The 13,171-nt window shown below is 47.6% G+C and overlaps 1 protein-coding gene across 4 annotated transcripts in view; it reads right to left on the bottom strand.

The window, feature by feature from the left end:
- pald1a (phosphatase domain containing paladin 1a) overlaps window positions 1-13,171 on the bottom strand; it is a 204,554-nt gene that overhangs the window by 138,686 nt on the left and 52,697 nt on the right. For 3 of the 4 annotated variants that reach the window (XM_078428424.1, XM_078428423.1, XM_078428425.1), the window contains exons 2-4: window positions 9,925-10,119; window positions 6,656-6,758; window positions 2,455-2,634 (exon numbers count right to left, since the gene is read on the bottom strand). In XM_078428424.1, coding sequence (XP_078284550.1) covers window positions 2,455-2,634; window positions 6,656-6,758; window positions 9,925-10,106 — 465 coding nt within the window. In that variant the 5' untranslated portion in view covers window positions 10,107-10,119. The remainder of the gene's footprint in view (window positions 1-2,454; window positions 2,635-6,655; window positions 6,759-9,924; window positions 10,120-13,171) is intronic. The other variant, XM_078428426.1, reaches the window with a different exon arrangement.

Below are 13,171 nucleotides of genomic sequence, written 5' to 3'. Positions count from 1 at the left end.
CTATTCTTACCACCAAAGTGGATAACCTCACACTTATCCACATTGTAAAGAGGAATGTGCAGAAAACCAAACATTAGTGCACAAAAAAACTGAGAAAATAGGACTTACTTCTCCATTAAGATGCAATCAGTGGATGATTTTTGCATTCAAATAAAATGCAAGAACGGTTTTATGGTACAGCAGTTAGTGTTGATGTCTCACAGCTTCAGGGAACCCGAGTTTGATCCTGACTTTGGGTGCAGACTCTGAAAATTGTGCATTCCCTCTATGACCACAGACATTTCCTCAGGTTGCTCCAGTTTCTGCTACCACCCTCGTGATGTGCCGGTAAATGTATGCTGGCTGTTGTAAATTATACTCATGTGTACTTTAATGATTAAAAAATATATATATCAAAGAGGAGTTGATGGGCCTATGTGGGAGAGAATACGTTGCAGGGCACCAGTGAAACAATGAGAAGATTAATGAGACGAACAGCTGCCTCATACAGAGAGATGAGCCAAAAGACTCTTCATTATAAGTATTATCATAAAATCGAATAAGGTCCCTTGCAGCAAGAGATTCCCACAATGACCGAAGGAGTAATGACCCAATCATCGCCATCATGGTGTCATAGAACAGTACAGCACAAGATCAGGCCCTTTGGCCCACAATGTCTTTGCCAGATATGATGCCAAGACCATCTCTCATCTACCCACACAAAATCCATATCCCTCCATTCCTTGCATATCCATATGCATATCCAAAAGTTGCTTAAATACCACTATCGTATCTGTCTCACGGCAGTGTATTCCAGGCACTAACCACCCACTGTGTAAATAAAAACACCGCACACATCTCCTTTAAATTCTGCCCCTGCTCAGCTGAAAGCCATATGCAACCTTTTAAAGAATGTCACCATTTCAGGGCACATAGGAATAAGTACGGAGAGGGCGAGGCTGGAGCCCCCACGGGTCAGAGCCTGTGACCGGCGGAGACCGCGGCCTGGGTCAGGGCCCGTGGCTGACAGCGCCTAGGTCATTGTCATCATGGGCGGCACGGTAGCGCAGCGGTAGAGTTGCTGCTTTACAGCGAATGCAGCGCCGGAGACTCAGGTTCGATCCTGACTACGGGTGCTGCACTGTAAGGAGTTTGTACGTTCTCCCCGTGACCTGCGTGGGTTTTCTCCGAGATCTTCGGTTTCCTCCCACACTCCAAAGACGTACAGGTATGTAGGTTAATTGGCTGGGTAAATGTAAAAATTGTCCCTAGTGGGTGTAGGATAGTGTTAATGTACAGGGATCACTGGTCGGCATGGACTTGGAGGGCCGAAAAGGCCTGTTTCCGGCTGTATATATATGATATGATATATATGATATGATAGGTCGGCAGTGCCCGCAGTCGAGGCCAGAGCCCGCGCGCCGCGAGTCGACGGAACCGCGGCTGGGTCCCGCGACGGCGCCACAGAGCCGTCAGGAGAGGGCACGGCGGCGATAGTGGAGAGGTCGGTGCGGCGGTCGACGGGGCGCCGACCAACGGACGAAGAAGGACCACGTGGTAGTGAGGACACCGCTGCCGAGGGAAGGAACGAGGGAGGACCTGGCGTGGGGGGACCGCCGTGACGGGGGATGGGGGGGAGGGGGGGATGAGGAGGGTGAACAACAGACAATGGGGACCTGGCGTGAGGAGACCACCGTGAGGGGGAGGAGGGAGGGAGGGGGAGGACAAATGGGGACCTGGTGCGGATATTGTCTGTACTTTGTAACTGTCAGCGCCCTTATGTGGTAAGGTACGCAAGCAAAGAATTTCACTGTGACTTGTAACATCTATATACTAAAGCTCTCGTTTGTTATCTTGTTTGTGACTGAACTTCAGCCAAAACGGTACACGATAGCGCGACAATTTTAGGCCCACCTCACTCACCATTGTCACTTTAGTGATAATGCAAGTGGTTTTATTGAAATCGGTGTTATATTTTTAAAGTTATTCACATTTTAAAGTTTATAAGGAGGGGAGGGGGAGGGGAGGGGGGAGGGAGGGGGGAGAAGGGGGGAGAAGGGAGAGGGGATTGAGGAGAGAGGGGAGGGGGGGTGGACAGGGCATTGCACCAATGCAGTAGAGGTTTGGGCCCAACGGGTCCACTTGGTCTAGTATGGCAATAAAGTATTAATTCAAAGTATTCATTCATTCAAGTTTCAGTAAAAGAGTTTGCGATGCGTTTGATTAATTTTAACCATGGGATGGCCCCATTTGATGTCCTGTTATTATAAGATAAATTGTTATGACTGCAATCACTACCCATTATTTTAGTACAGCCTCACCCTCAAATCTGTTGAAATTTTTAGAAGAGAGCCAGCTCTGACAAACAATTCCTGTGTGGAATGTGGGCATGTCCTGCAGACAACACAGGAAGTTCAATTTTTTTTCCACAGAACCGACCAGAGGATTATTAATAAAGCAAAGGTGGTCACTGACCTCATAACCTTCCTGTTGAAATATCTGGTGAACTTTGTTGAAACCATTAAGACTGGGTTGCCCCATTCCAAAGACTGGGTAGTTCCCCTTGGCCTGTCTAAAGTTGGGCACTCCATGGCTGTCCATAGTGTTCAGGACATCTATCTTGCTGTAGATGTCACAAACCATGAAATATTTCCCCTGAAACACAATGGAAAGTTAAATTAGCGGTGAATCCAGAAACAAATCAATAGACAATAGACAATAGACAATAGGTGCAGGAGGAGGCCATTCGGCCCTTCGAGCCAGCACCACCATTCAATGTGATCATGGCTGATCATTCTCAATCAGTACCCCGTTCCTGCCTTCTCCCCATTCCCCCTGACTCCGCTATCCTTAAGAGCTCTATCTAGCTCGCTCTTGAATGCATTCAGAGAATTGGCCTCCACTGCCTTCTGAGGCAGAGAATTCCACAGATTCACAACTCTCTGACTGAAAACGTTTTTCCTCATCTCAGTTCTAAATGGCCTACCCCTTATTCTTAAACTGTGGCCCCTTGTTCTGGACTCCCCCAACATTGGGAACATGTTTCCTGCCTCGAACGTGTCCAACCCCTTAATAATCTTATACGTTTCGATAGGATCTCCTCTCATCCTTCTAAATTCCAGTGTATACAAGCCTAGTCGCTCCAGTCTTTCAACATATGAAAGTCCCGCCATTCCAGGAATTAACCTAGTAAACCTACGCTGCACGCCCTCAATAGCAAGAATGAAGGGGTGGGACCAGGTGGAGGGATTGAGAGAGGGGCGGTGAAGTGAAATAATATAGAGCGGAGCAGGGAGGGGAATATAGTAGAAGATAGGAGAGTAGGAAAATAACTGCAGATGCTGGTACACATCGAAGGTATCACAAAATGCTGGAGTAACTCAGCAGGTCAGGCAACATTTCAGGAGAGAAGGAATGGGCGACGTTTTGGTTCGAGACCCTTGTTCAGAAGAAAGGAGAGATCGGGTGGAGGGGTCAGTTGAATAGGTAGGTGGGATCTAATGAGGAAGAAAGAGGAAATGAAGACAGATCAAACGCAGGGCACACAATCCCATACAGTTCCGTACCCATGCAAGAGAACATCTTCCTCACACACCCACAGCCCATCCGACATAAAACTGTGGACATGACAACACGGTATCAGAACACGCACAAGAAAGAAGAAATGAAGATCAGTCTGAAGAAGGTCTCGATCCGAAACGTCACCCATTCCTTATCTCCTGAGATGCTGCCTGACCTGCTGAGTTACTCCAGCATTTTGTAAATAAATACCTTCGATTTGTACCAGCATCTGCAGTTATTTTCTTACACATAAGGAGGATCATTTGGCCGTTTTAATCCATCTATCCAGTCGCATCCAACATTACTCCGATTCTGACTTGAAGTTAATATCGCAAGCAGGTAAGTCTCAGCAAAGGTAAAACAATTCTGATCTGTGTCCTAAGTATCTTGTTTCTATTACCTGAACCCCCTTGGTGGATTTAGTTACCACCTCTGTTCCACAACATTGGATACACTATTTGAGAGTTTGCCACACTGACTGACTTAAAATCAAGAATGAAGGTTATGTTTCGTATGATAGGCACATTCTTTCTTAATATAACAACATTTTCAATTAGAACTGTGCTGATATCTCAGACACAACTCTCAGATATTAAAACAAAATACAATTTCAAATATTCATTAGGTTGGGCAGCTTCTGCCGAGAGGATAATGGGTAAAGCTTCAGGTCAATGCCTTTGAGCAGGAAAGAACCGCCTTTACCACCTTAGACAGCTGAGGAAATTCAGAGTGTCTCTGAGGATCCTTCATTGCTTCTACTCTGGGGCTGTAGAGAGCATCCTGTCCGGCAACATCACAGTCTGGTTTGGGAACAGCTCTGCCCAGGACAGGATGGCCCTGCAGAGAGTAGTGCGTTCGGCAGAACGCACCATGGGAACTACACTCGCCCCCCTGCAGGACCTATACATCAGGAGGTGCAGATCCAGAGCAAGCAACATTATGGGGGACCCCTGCCACCCCAGTAATGGACTGTTCCAGCTGCTACGGTCAGACAAACGCCTCCGCTGTCACGCTGTGAAAACGGAGAGGATGAGACGGAGTTTCTTCCCACAGGCCATCAGGACTGTTAACTACTATAACTCCAGGGACTAAATTTTGTCTTTCCTGTATTAACTTTAATTTATATGCTGTAACTGTAATTCTTTTTTTGCACAATCCGCAGGCGTTGCCACTTTCATTCCACTGCACATCGTGTATGTGTATGTGACAAATAAACTTGACTTGACTTGAAATTGAAGGTAGACACAAAATGGCGGAGTAACTCAGCGGGACAGGCAGCATCTCTGCAGAGAAGGAACGGGCGACGTTTTGGGTCGAGATTTGCTCTACTCTAGAGTATTGATCTGTGTAAAGGCCACTCTCTAGGTTTACTGCACTGTAACCCCATTTGCTTTTCATTTTGCGCGTCAGATATCAGTTGTGCTCATGTACAGTCACTAATACCCATGAAGGGTGAACCAGCACAGCTCTTGGCTGTGGAGACAGTTCATCAACACCTGCTGCTTTAATAACCCAGAAGCTCGATTTCATTTGATGCTTAAATGACTCAGCGACAAAGATGGAAACTGTGCAGATACTCTGCACGGACTCCACCCTTGAAGGTGTACGGCCTCTCTGGGAAGTGGAAAGAGGAACACTTGAGCAAATAAATGAGAAAGTGTTCACAGTAATGTAAAGCAATGGTGGAGATCTCATCTCACACGTCAGGCAGGTAACGTTGCTGTTGCTCTCCAATGTCTCACCTAAACAGTGGACCAATTCACAGCCGCCTGGCACCTGAAGGCAGCCATCCTTTAAATGAAACTGGCTGACAGCAGCCACTTCTGATCTGTGTCCTAAGTATCTTGTTCTTTGCTTACACGCTGCGTCACACACACACTAACATAGGAACATTGTTCAAAACAGGCACTGCGTTCAGGACATTCAGGAAGAAGGACATCTAATTGCCACACAAAAGGATGATGAAAATTAAAATAAAACACCGACAGACGGACTCAGGTTACGCAGGACCTATTAGAAGGCAATTGGATATGTGCTCACAGGGAACTAATTGTGGACCTGCCTCGACTGAGGGTGTCTTGTGATAAAAGGCCGAAACACCCAGTGACATTGAGGTACACAACTGAAGATGTGTCTGAATGGTAGCAACATCACCTAGTGGTCACCCCCAAGAACAACACCAGTCAATTGTAGTGCAAACCTTAGGGATTGTAACATCTAGCCCTACTAATCAATCTGTGATATAGTTAAATATCTGGGCCATGGGACGAGATTAGGGAATTCTCAATTCAATCCTCCTTCAGTGCATTACTCTCACTGTCCAGATGGTGTTAATGAATCAGTGTAAAGAGTCAACTGAACCCTGGCATTTTTCTAATCAGCCAGAGCACTGTTTAACCCAGAAGTCTATCCCAACGTAAAAGAAGCAGTTAGACAGGTATCCGCTGCTCTAGATGCCAACTTATTTACATCGGCGAAACCGAGCGCAGGCTCGGTGATCGCTTCGCTGAACACCTGCGCTCGGTCCGCATTAAACAAACCGATCTCCCGGTGGCCGAGCACTTCAACTCCCCCTCCCATTCCCAGTCTGACCTTTCTGTCATGGGCCTCCTCCAGTGCCATAGTGAGGCCCACCGGAAATTGGAGGAACAGCACCTCATATTTCGCCTGGGCAGTTTGCAGTCCAGTGGTATGAACATCGACTTCTCCAACTTTAGATAGTTCCTCTGTCCCTCCCTTCCCCTCCTCCTTCCCAGATCTCCCTCTATCTTCCTGTCTCCACCTATATCCTTCCTTTGTCCCGCCCCCCTGACATCAGTCTGAAGAAGGGTCTTGACCCGAAACGTCACCCATTCCTTCTCTCCCGAGATGCTGCCTGACCTGCTGTGTTACTCCAGCATTTTGTGAATAAATCAGTTAGACAGGTACATGGATAGGACAGGTTTGGAGGGATATGGGCCAAATGCTGGCAGGTGGGACTAGTGTAGCTGGGACATGTTGCCGAGTGTGGGCAAGTTGATCCGAAGAGGCCTGTTTCCACACTGTATCACTCTATGACTTTAAGTCCCTCACTTCTCCCAAAGACCACCACACCAGTTTACACTGTTTTCCTTACCTGAACCAAGTGATGTTCTGGCAAATTATCTGAAATCCTCCCAACAGCAAAATTTGCTTTGAACAGATCATCGTGAATCTGAAACTCTTCCTTGCAGTTATAACTGAAATAAATGTTTTAAAAAAAGCTTACAAGCAGCATTGCATTGAAACATTATCACAACGAAGTAAAGATTTGGGGGGCGTGGCTGCGCCCAGCAGCTGTGGCTCACCGGCAGTCTCTCTGTCTTTTTTGTCTTTGTCTATTGTTATCGTTTAAATGTATGTTTTGATTTATTTTTAAATCTGTATATGTGGGGGGTGGTGGGGGGGTGGGGGAAACCTTTAATCTAATCTCCTCCTCAACGGAGATGCGACCTTTATCGTGTCGTATCTCCGTTCGCGCTACGGCCTAACACCGTGGAGTCGGCGGCCTCCAGCTGGGATCGACCTTGAAGACTCCGGTCGCAGGGCCTGGACTTACCATCTCGGAGGCTTCGGCCGTGGGCCATGCAGACCGCAACATCGGGAGCTCGCAGGTCTCTGGCTGGTGACCGGCTTTCGAGAGCTCCAGCCGTAGCAGCTTCGACCGCCCCGAAGCGCGAAGTTCGATCGACCCGTTCGCAGGGCCTTCATCTCCCTGCGTGGCTCGGCCGTGGCACCTTCCATCGCCCGGTGGGGGCTTAGGACCTTCATCGGCTCGGCCTGGGACTTTCCATCGCCCGACGGGGGTTTCATAAGTCAGGAGCCTCGATCGCCTCGAGGCAGCAGTTTGACTGCCTGACCACGGGAGAAGAATGAGGAGGAGATAAGACTTTTCTTTGCCTTCCACACAGTGAGGGTGTGCCTGGAGCAATCACTGTGATGGTTGTTTGTGTTCAATTGTAATTGTGTGTCTTGTGTTCTTTATTGTCTACTGCCGGACCCTGACGTGAGAGGACGCTGGCACTATTTGTTCGCCGCTTCTCCGTCAGGACAAATCTTTTGTTTGTTTGTTTGTTTCTATGTCTTGTTCGCTTTGTAAAGCGTCTTTGAGTATCTTAAAAAGCGCTATATAAAATAAATTTATTATTATTATTATTATTATTCATTCTGGGAAGGGGACTGTAGAAGATTCCCTAATTTGCTGCCTATCTTTGACACTGGTCTATGGTCTTTGAGCCTGAAGAGCGAGGGGAAAGTGCATTTGTACCAACTTTCCACCTCTTCCAGTCAGTATACAGGCAGGTATATAGGGCGATGGTGTGACCCAGTCTGGGAAGTCACATGGTGGCACAGCGGTTCAATCCTGACTATGGGTGCTGTCTGTACAGAGTTTGCATGTTCTCCCCGTGACCTGCGTGGGTTTTCTCCGAGATCTTCGGTTTCCTCCTACACTCCAAAGCCGAACAGGTTTGTAGGTTAATTGGCTTGGCACAAGTGTAAATTGTCCCTAGTGTGTGTAGGATAGCGTGAATGTGCGGGGATCGCTGTTCGGCGCGGACTCGATGGGCCGAAGGGCCTGTTTCCGCGCTGTATCTCGTAACTAAACTAATTAATGAATGAAGTCTTCCACGACCGTCAGAACCATCACAATGAAGAATAACCGCACAAGATGTCCAGAGATTATGAAATGGAAATCCCTAACAAGAAGCCTGGATGATATTTGGCCTGAGAGAGTCTGAGGGTAACAGAAAAATGAAAGAAAGATGGAGCAAGGGAGTGACATAAAGAGAACAAGGACAATAATTACCAAAACTAACCAACTCTTTGTATTTTTCTTAATGGGCAGCATCTATTGTTCAATCTTAATTGGCCCTGTATCGATAAAACATTTAAGAGTCAAATGCTAGTTGATCTCGAACTAGGTGGAGGTCACCCTTAGTAAGGAAGGCAGATCTTCCATGGAGGGAGAGAAGTCAAGAGCAGGTGAGTTACGTTAAAGGTACAAAGAATCTGGGCAAAACCTGCATAGATTTCTCACTGGTGGTACATCAATTGTTCCGAGCTCCGCATTGTAACAGGAATGTCATATGTTGAAAGACTGGAGCGACTAGGCTTTTATACACTGGAATTTAGAAGGATGGGAGAGGGATCTTATTGAAACATATAAGATTATTAAGGGGTTGGACACGCTGGAGGCAGGAAACATGTTCCCAATGTTGGGGGAGTCCAGAACCAGGGGCCACAGTTTAATAATAAGGGGTAGGCCATTTAGAACGGAGATGAGGAAAAACGTTTTCACTCAGAGAGTTGTAAATCTGTGGAATTTTCTGCCTCAGAAGGCAGTGGAGGCCAATTCTCTGGATGCTTTCAGGAGAGAGTCAGATAGAGCTCTTAATGATAGCGGAGTCAGGGGGTATGGGGAGAGGGCAGGAACGGGGTACTGATAGTGGATGATCAGCCATGATCACATTGAATGGCGGTGCTGGCTCGAAGGGCCGAATGGTCTACTCCTGCACCTATTGTCTCTTGTCTATTGAATATAGAATATAGAAAAAGATCTACACGCGTGATACCAGAACGTGATAGCATGAAATGAGATGGTTCGAGGTTCACATGAAGTATAAACAAGACTTTGTACGATTGGCCTGTTTCTGCGCTGTAAACCTCTATGTAACACTTTACTAAAAGCTCAGGATAGTGGGGAAGGACAGGCACAAAAAGCTGGAGTAACTCAGCGGGTCAGACAGCATCTCTGGAGAAAAGGAATAGGTGCAGGAGTTCCTCTCCCACCCCCTTCCCCTCCACCCTCCCTCTCCTCCCCCTCTTCAGACCTCCATTCTGTCCCAACCCGAAATGTCCCCTGTTGCTTTTCTCCAGAAATGCTGTCTGACCTGCTGAGTTACTCCAGCTTTTTGTGTCCATCTTCGGTTTAAACGGGCGGCACGGTAGCGCAGCGGTAGAGTTGCTGCTTTACAACGAATGCAGCGCCGGAGACTCAGGTTCGATCCTGACTACGGGTGCTGCACTGTAAGGAGTTTGTACGTTCTCCCCGTGACCTGCGTGGGTTTTCTCCGAGATCTTCGGTTTCCTCCCACACTCCAAAGACGTACAGGTATGTAGGTTAATTGGCTGGGCAAATGTAAAAATTGTCTCTAGTGGGTGTAGGATAGTGTTAATGTACGGGGATCGCTGGGCGGCACGGACTTGGTGGGCCGAAAAGGCCTGTTTCCGGCTGTATATATATGATGATATGATATGATAAACCAGCATCTGCAGTTCCTTCCTACACGTAGTGGAGAAGCTTCTGCTTTGGTCACTGGAACTCTGGCAATGCCAGCACAGAGGAATTTTAATAGCCAGACTCACGTGATCAACACAGGTGCCACTTTGTTGGTGATGATGGATTTGGCCTTGTGGTGAATGCTGAGGGTCTGGAAGGAGTTGACACTGATGGAACGCCTGCTGTCGGTGGTGCCATTACTCTGCCCATTGTCACTGCATGGTCCAGTGGGCACGGCCTGCTGGGCAGCACTGGCAGTTGTCCCCATAATCCACCAACTGCTGGAAACAAAAGGAAAATAATATTTAGACAACATGGAGCCATTAAGCGTCAACAGTGATTCTTATCGGCCGGGCAGAGAGGTCACCTTAACCAATGCTCCAAAGAGCAGGAAGGTTATCCGAGCCAACATTTATCTTTCTGCCTATGTCAATACCTCAGACATAATTTTATGTAAAACTAGACCAAGTGGACCCGTTGGGCCCAAACCTTTCCTGCATTGGTGCAACACCCTCTTCCTCCCCCCCTCCCCTCCCCCTCCTTCCCTCCTCTCCTCCTCCTTCCCTCCTCTCCCACCCCCTTCCCCTCCACCCTCCCTCTCCTCCCCCCCACTCCATCCCCCTCAACCCCCCTTATCCTCCCTCCAACCCCCCTCCCTCCCTCCCCCTCCCCTCCCCCTCCCTTCTCCCCCCACACCCCTCCCCCTCCCCTCCACCCCCACTCCATCCCCCTCAATCCCCACTTATCCTCCCTCCACCCCCCCTTCCTTCCCTCCCCCCATCCCTCCCTAGGAGATAGATTTCAACTTTAACTTTAAAAATATAACACCAATCTCAAAGAAAGTTCTTCCATTAGCACCAAAGGGATAACGGTGAGCAAGGTGGGCCCAAAATTGTCGCGCTACTGTGTACCGATTTGGCTCTAGTTCAGGAACAAACGAGAATTTTAGTATATAGATAGATGATTATGTTCAACTCCACCACCAGGACAACAGTGAGTATCCCATTGCCAAGACAGCCAGGACTGTATCCGGGCAGTTTTCATCAGCATCAAGGTGCTTCCTGCTCCTTCAGGTGGAAGTAATCTACTCCAGGATGGAGCTGCTTGTCCTCCAGGGAAGTATCTGTCTCACAGTTAACGCGACAAAAAGCAGGTTGATTATCACAATGCCGCACAAGTCAAATCAGCCGCTCCACTTCATACATTGCAACACTTCGTTGTCTGTAAAGTATCCTGACACACCCAAGGTGGTGAAAGGTGCTATGTAAAGGAAAAACTTTCTTTAACATTAGTGGTAGCGGCAAATTGTTTAAAACACAGGTGCAGCTCGGCCATTTTAAGGGGTCAAGAATAATGTTCAATGCCACGCATGCTACTCGAAGTAGTTGACAAAATGGATAAAAATATTGAATCAAACAATTCCAACTGGGTGAAATTGGTGCTATTCATTTCTTCCATCTCCTTGCTCTACATGAATGACAGCAGACAATAGTATACTGTGGTAGTTGCCCTCCGACTTGTCAACTTAGATGGCCATTGCTTAGCTTTTGAGCATTGACATCAGAAGTGATAGGCTTGACACACCAGTAGTATAAGAAGATAACTGCAGATGCTGGTACAAATTGAAGGTATTTATTCACAAAATGCTGAAGTAACTCAGCAGGTCAGGCAGCATCTCGGGAGAGAAGGAATGGGTGACGTTTTGGGTCGAGACCCTTCTTGACACCTTCAGACACACCAGTACAGTTGAGCCTCCCCTGTCTTTTCCTTTCCCCATATCCAAAACACATGCACTTTCAGTGTGGGCCTCTGGATGGTGACCTGGAGTCAGGTCCATAGTATGCAGGAAAGAATTGCAGACGCTGGTTTAAATCGAAGGTAGACACAAAATGCTGAAGTAACTCAGAGGGACAGGCAGCATCTCTGGAGAGAAGGAATGGGTGACGTTTCGGGTCGAGGCAGCATGAAGAAGGGTCTCGGCCCGAAACGTCGCCATTCGTTCTCTCCAGAGATGCTGCCTGTCCTGCTGAGTTACTCCAGCATTTTGTGTCTACCGTCAGATCCATAGCTGCAGGTCCTGAGGCTAACTGAAGCTCGCTTGCTGCTGGTCCAGGCATTAGTTAACATAGACAAAGAACATCCGAATTAGAGGTGTGTAAGAAGGAACTGCAGATGCTGGTTTAAACCGTCGACCCAAAAAGCTGGAGTAACTCAGCGGAACAGCAGCATCTCTAGAGAGAAGGAATGGGCGACGTTTCGGGTCGAGTCTGAAGAAGGGGTTTACAAAATTCTTAAGGGGTTGGACAGGCTAGATGCAGGAAGATTGTTCCCGATGTTGGGGAAGTCCAGACATGGGGTCACAGTTTAAGGATAAGGGGGAAGTCTTTTAGGACCGAGATGAGAAAGGGTTTTTCACACAGAGAGTGGTGAATCTGTGGAATTCTCTGCCACAGAAGGTAGTTGAGGCCAGTTCATTGGCTATATTTAAGAGGGAGTTAGATGTGGCCCTTGTGGCTAAAGGGATCAGGGGGTATGGAGAGAAGGCAGGTACGGGATACTGAGTTGGATGATCAGCCATGATCATATTGAATGGCGGTGCAGGCTCAAAGGGCCGAATGGCCTACTCCTGCACCTATTTTCTATGTTTCTTTGAAACGTCGCCCATTCCTTCTCTCCAGAGATGCTGCCGGTCCCGCTGAGTTACTCCAGCTTTTTGTATCTATCCAAATTAGAGGAATCGGAAGAATGATCTGGACCAGAAAAGTTATCTATCGAGTCTAAAGGAGGGTCCTGACTTGAAACATCACCTATCCATGTATCCAGAGAAGTTGCCTGACTTGTTGAGTGACTCTAGCACTTATGTCTTTTTTTTCTAAACCAGCATCTACAGTTTCTTGTTTCTCCAAATTAGGGGCCTCATGTTCTGTGTGACTTAACCACCCAGGAAGCGAAGACAGTGCAAACCAGGCTGCCAATCGCAAACTCCAAGGGTCTCGATCCAAAACGTCACGTATTCCTTTTCTCCGGAGATGCTGGCTGACCACTGAGTTACTCCAGCATTTTGTGTCTATCTCCATTTCGAGCTGCAGCTTCATCTTCACTGAAGGGGATGAGGAGGACTTGTTTGTGCAGCACCTGCATTAACCTTTCAAGATATTTCAAAACACCCTGCAGCAAAGAAATACCACTGAAGCATAATCACAGTGGTAATGCAGGAAGTGGAGCAGCCAATTTGCATCCATGAAGACTCTAGTACCAGCACTATGATGATAGTCACATTATCTGCTTTAGTAAAGGTAGACACAAAATGCTGGAGTAACTCAGCGGGTCAGG

The sequence above is a fragment of the Rhinoraja longicauda genome, chromosome 35 (assembly GCF_053455715.1).
Source record: "Rhinoraja longicauda isolate Sanriku21f chromosome 35, sRhiLon1.1, whole genome shotgun sequence".
NCBI lineage: Eukaryota > Metazoa > Chordata > Chondrichthyes > Rajiformes > Arhynchobatidae > Rhinoraja > Rhinoraja longicauda.
This window is presented reverse-complemented; position numbering and strand designations above follow the sequence as displayed.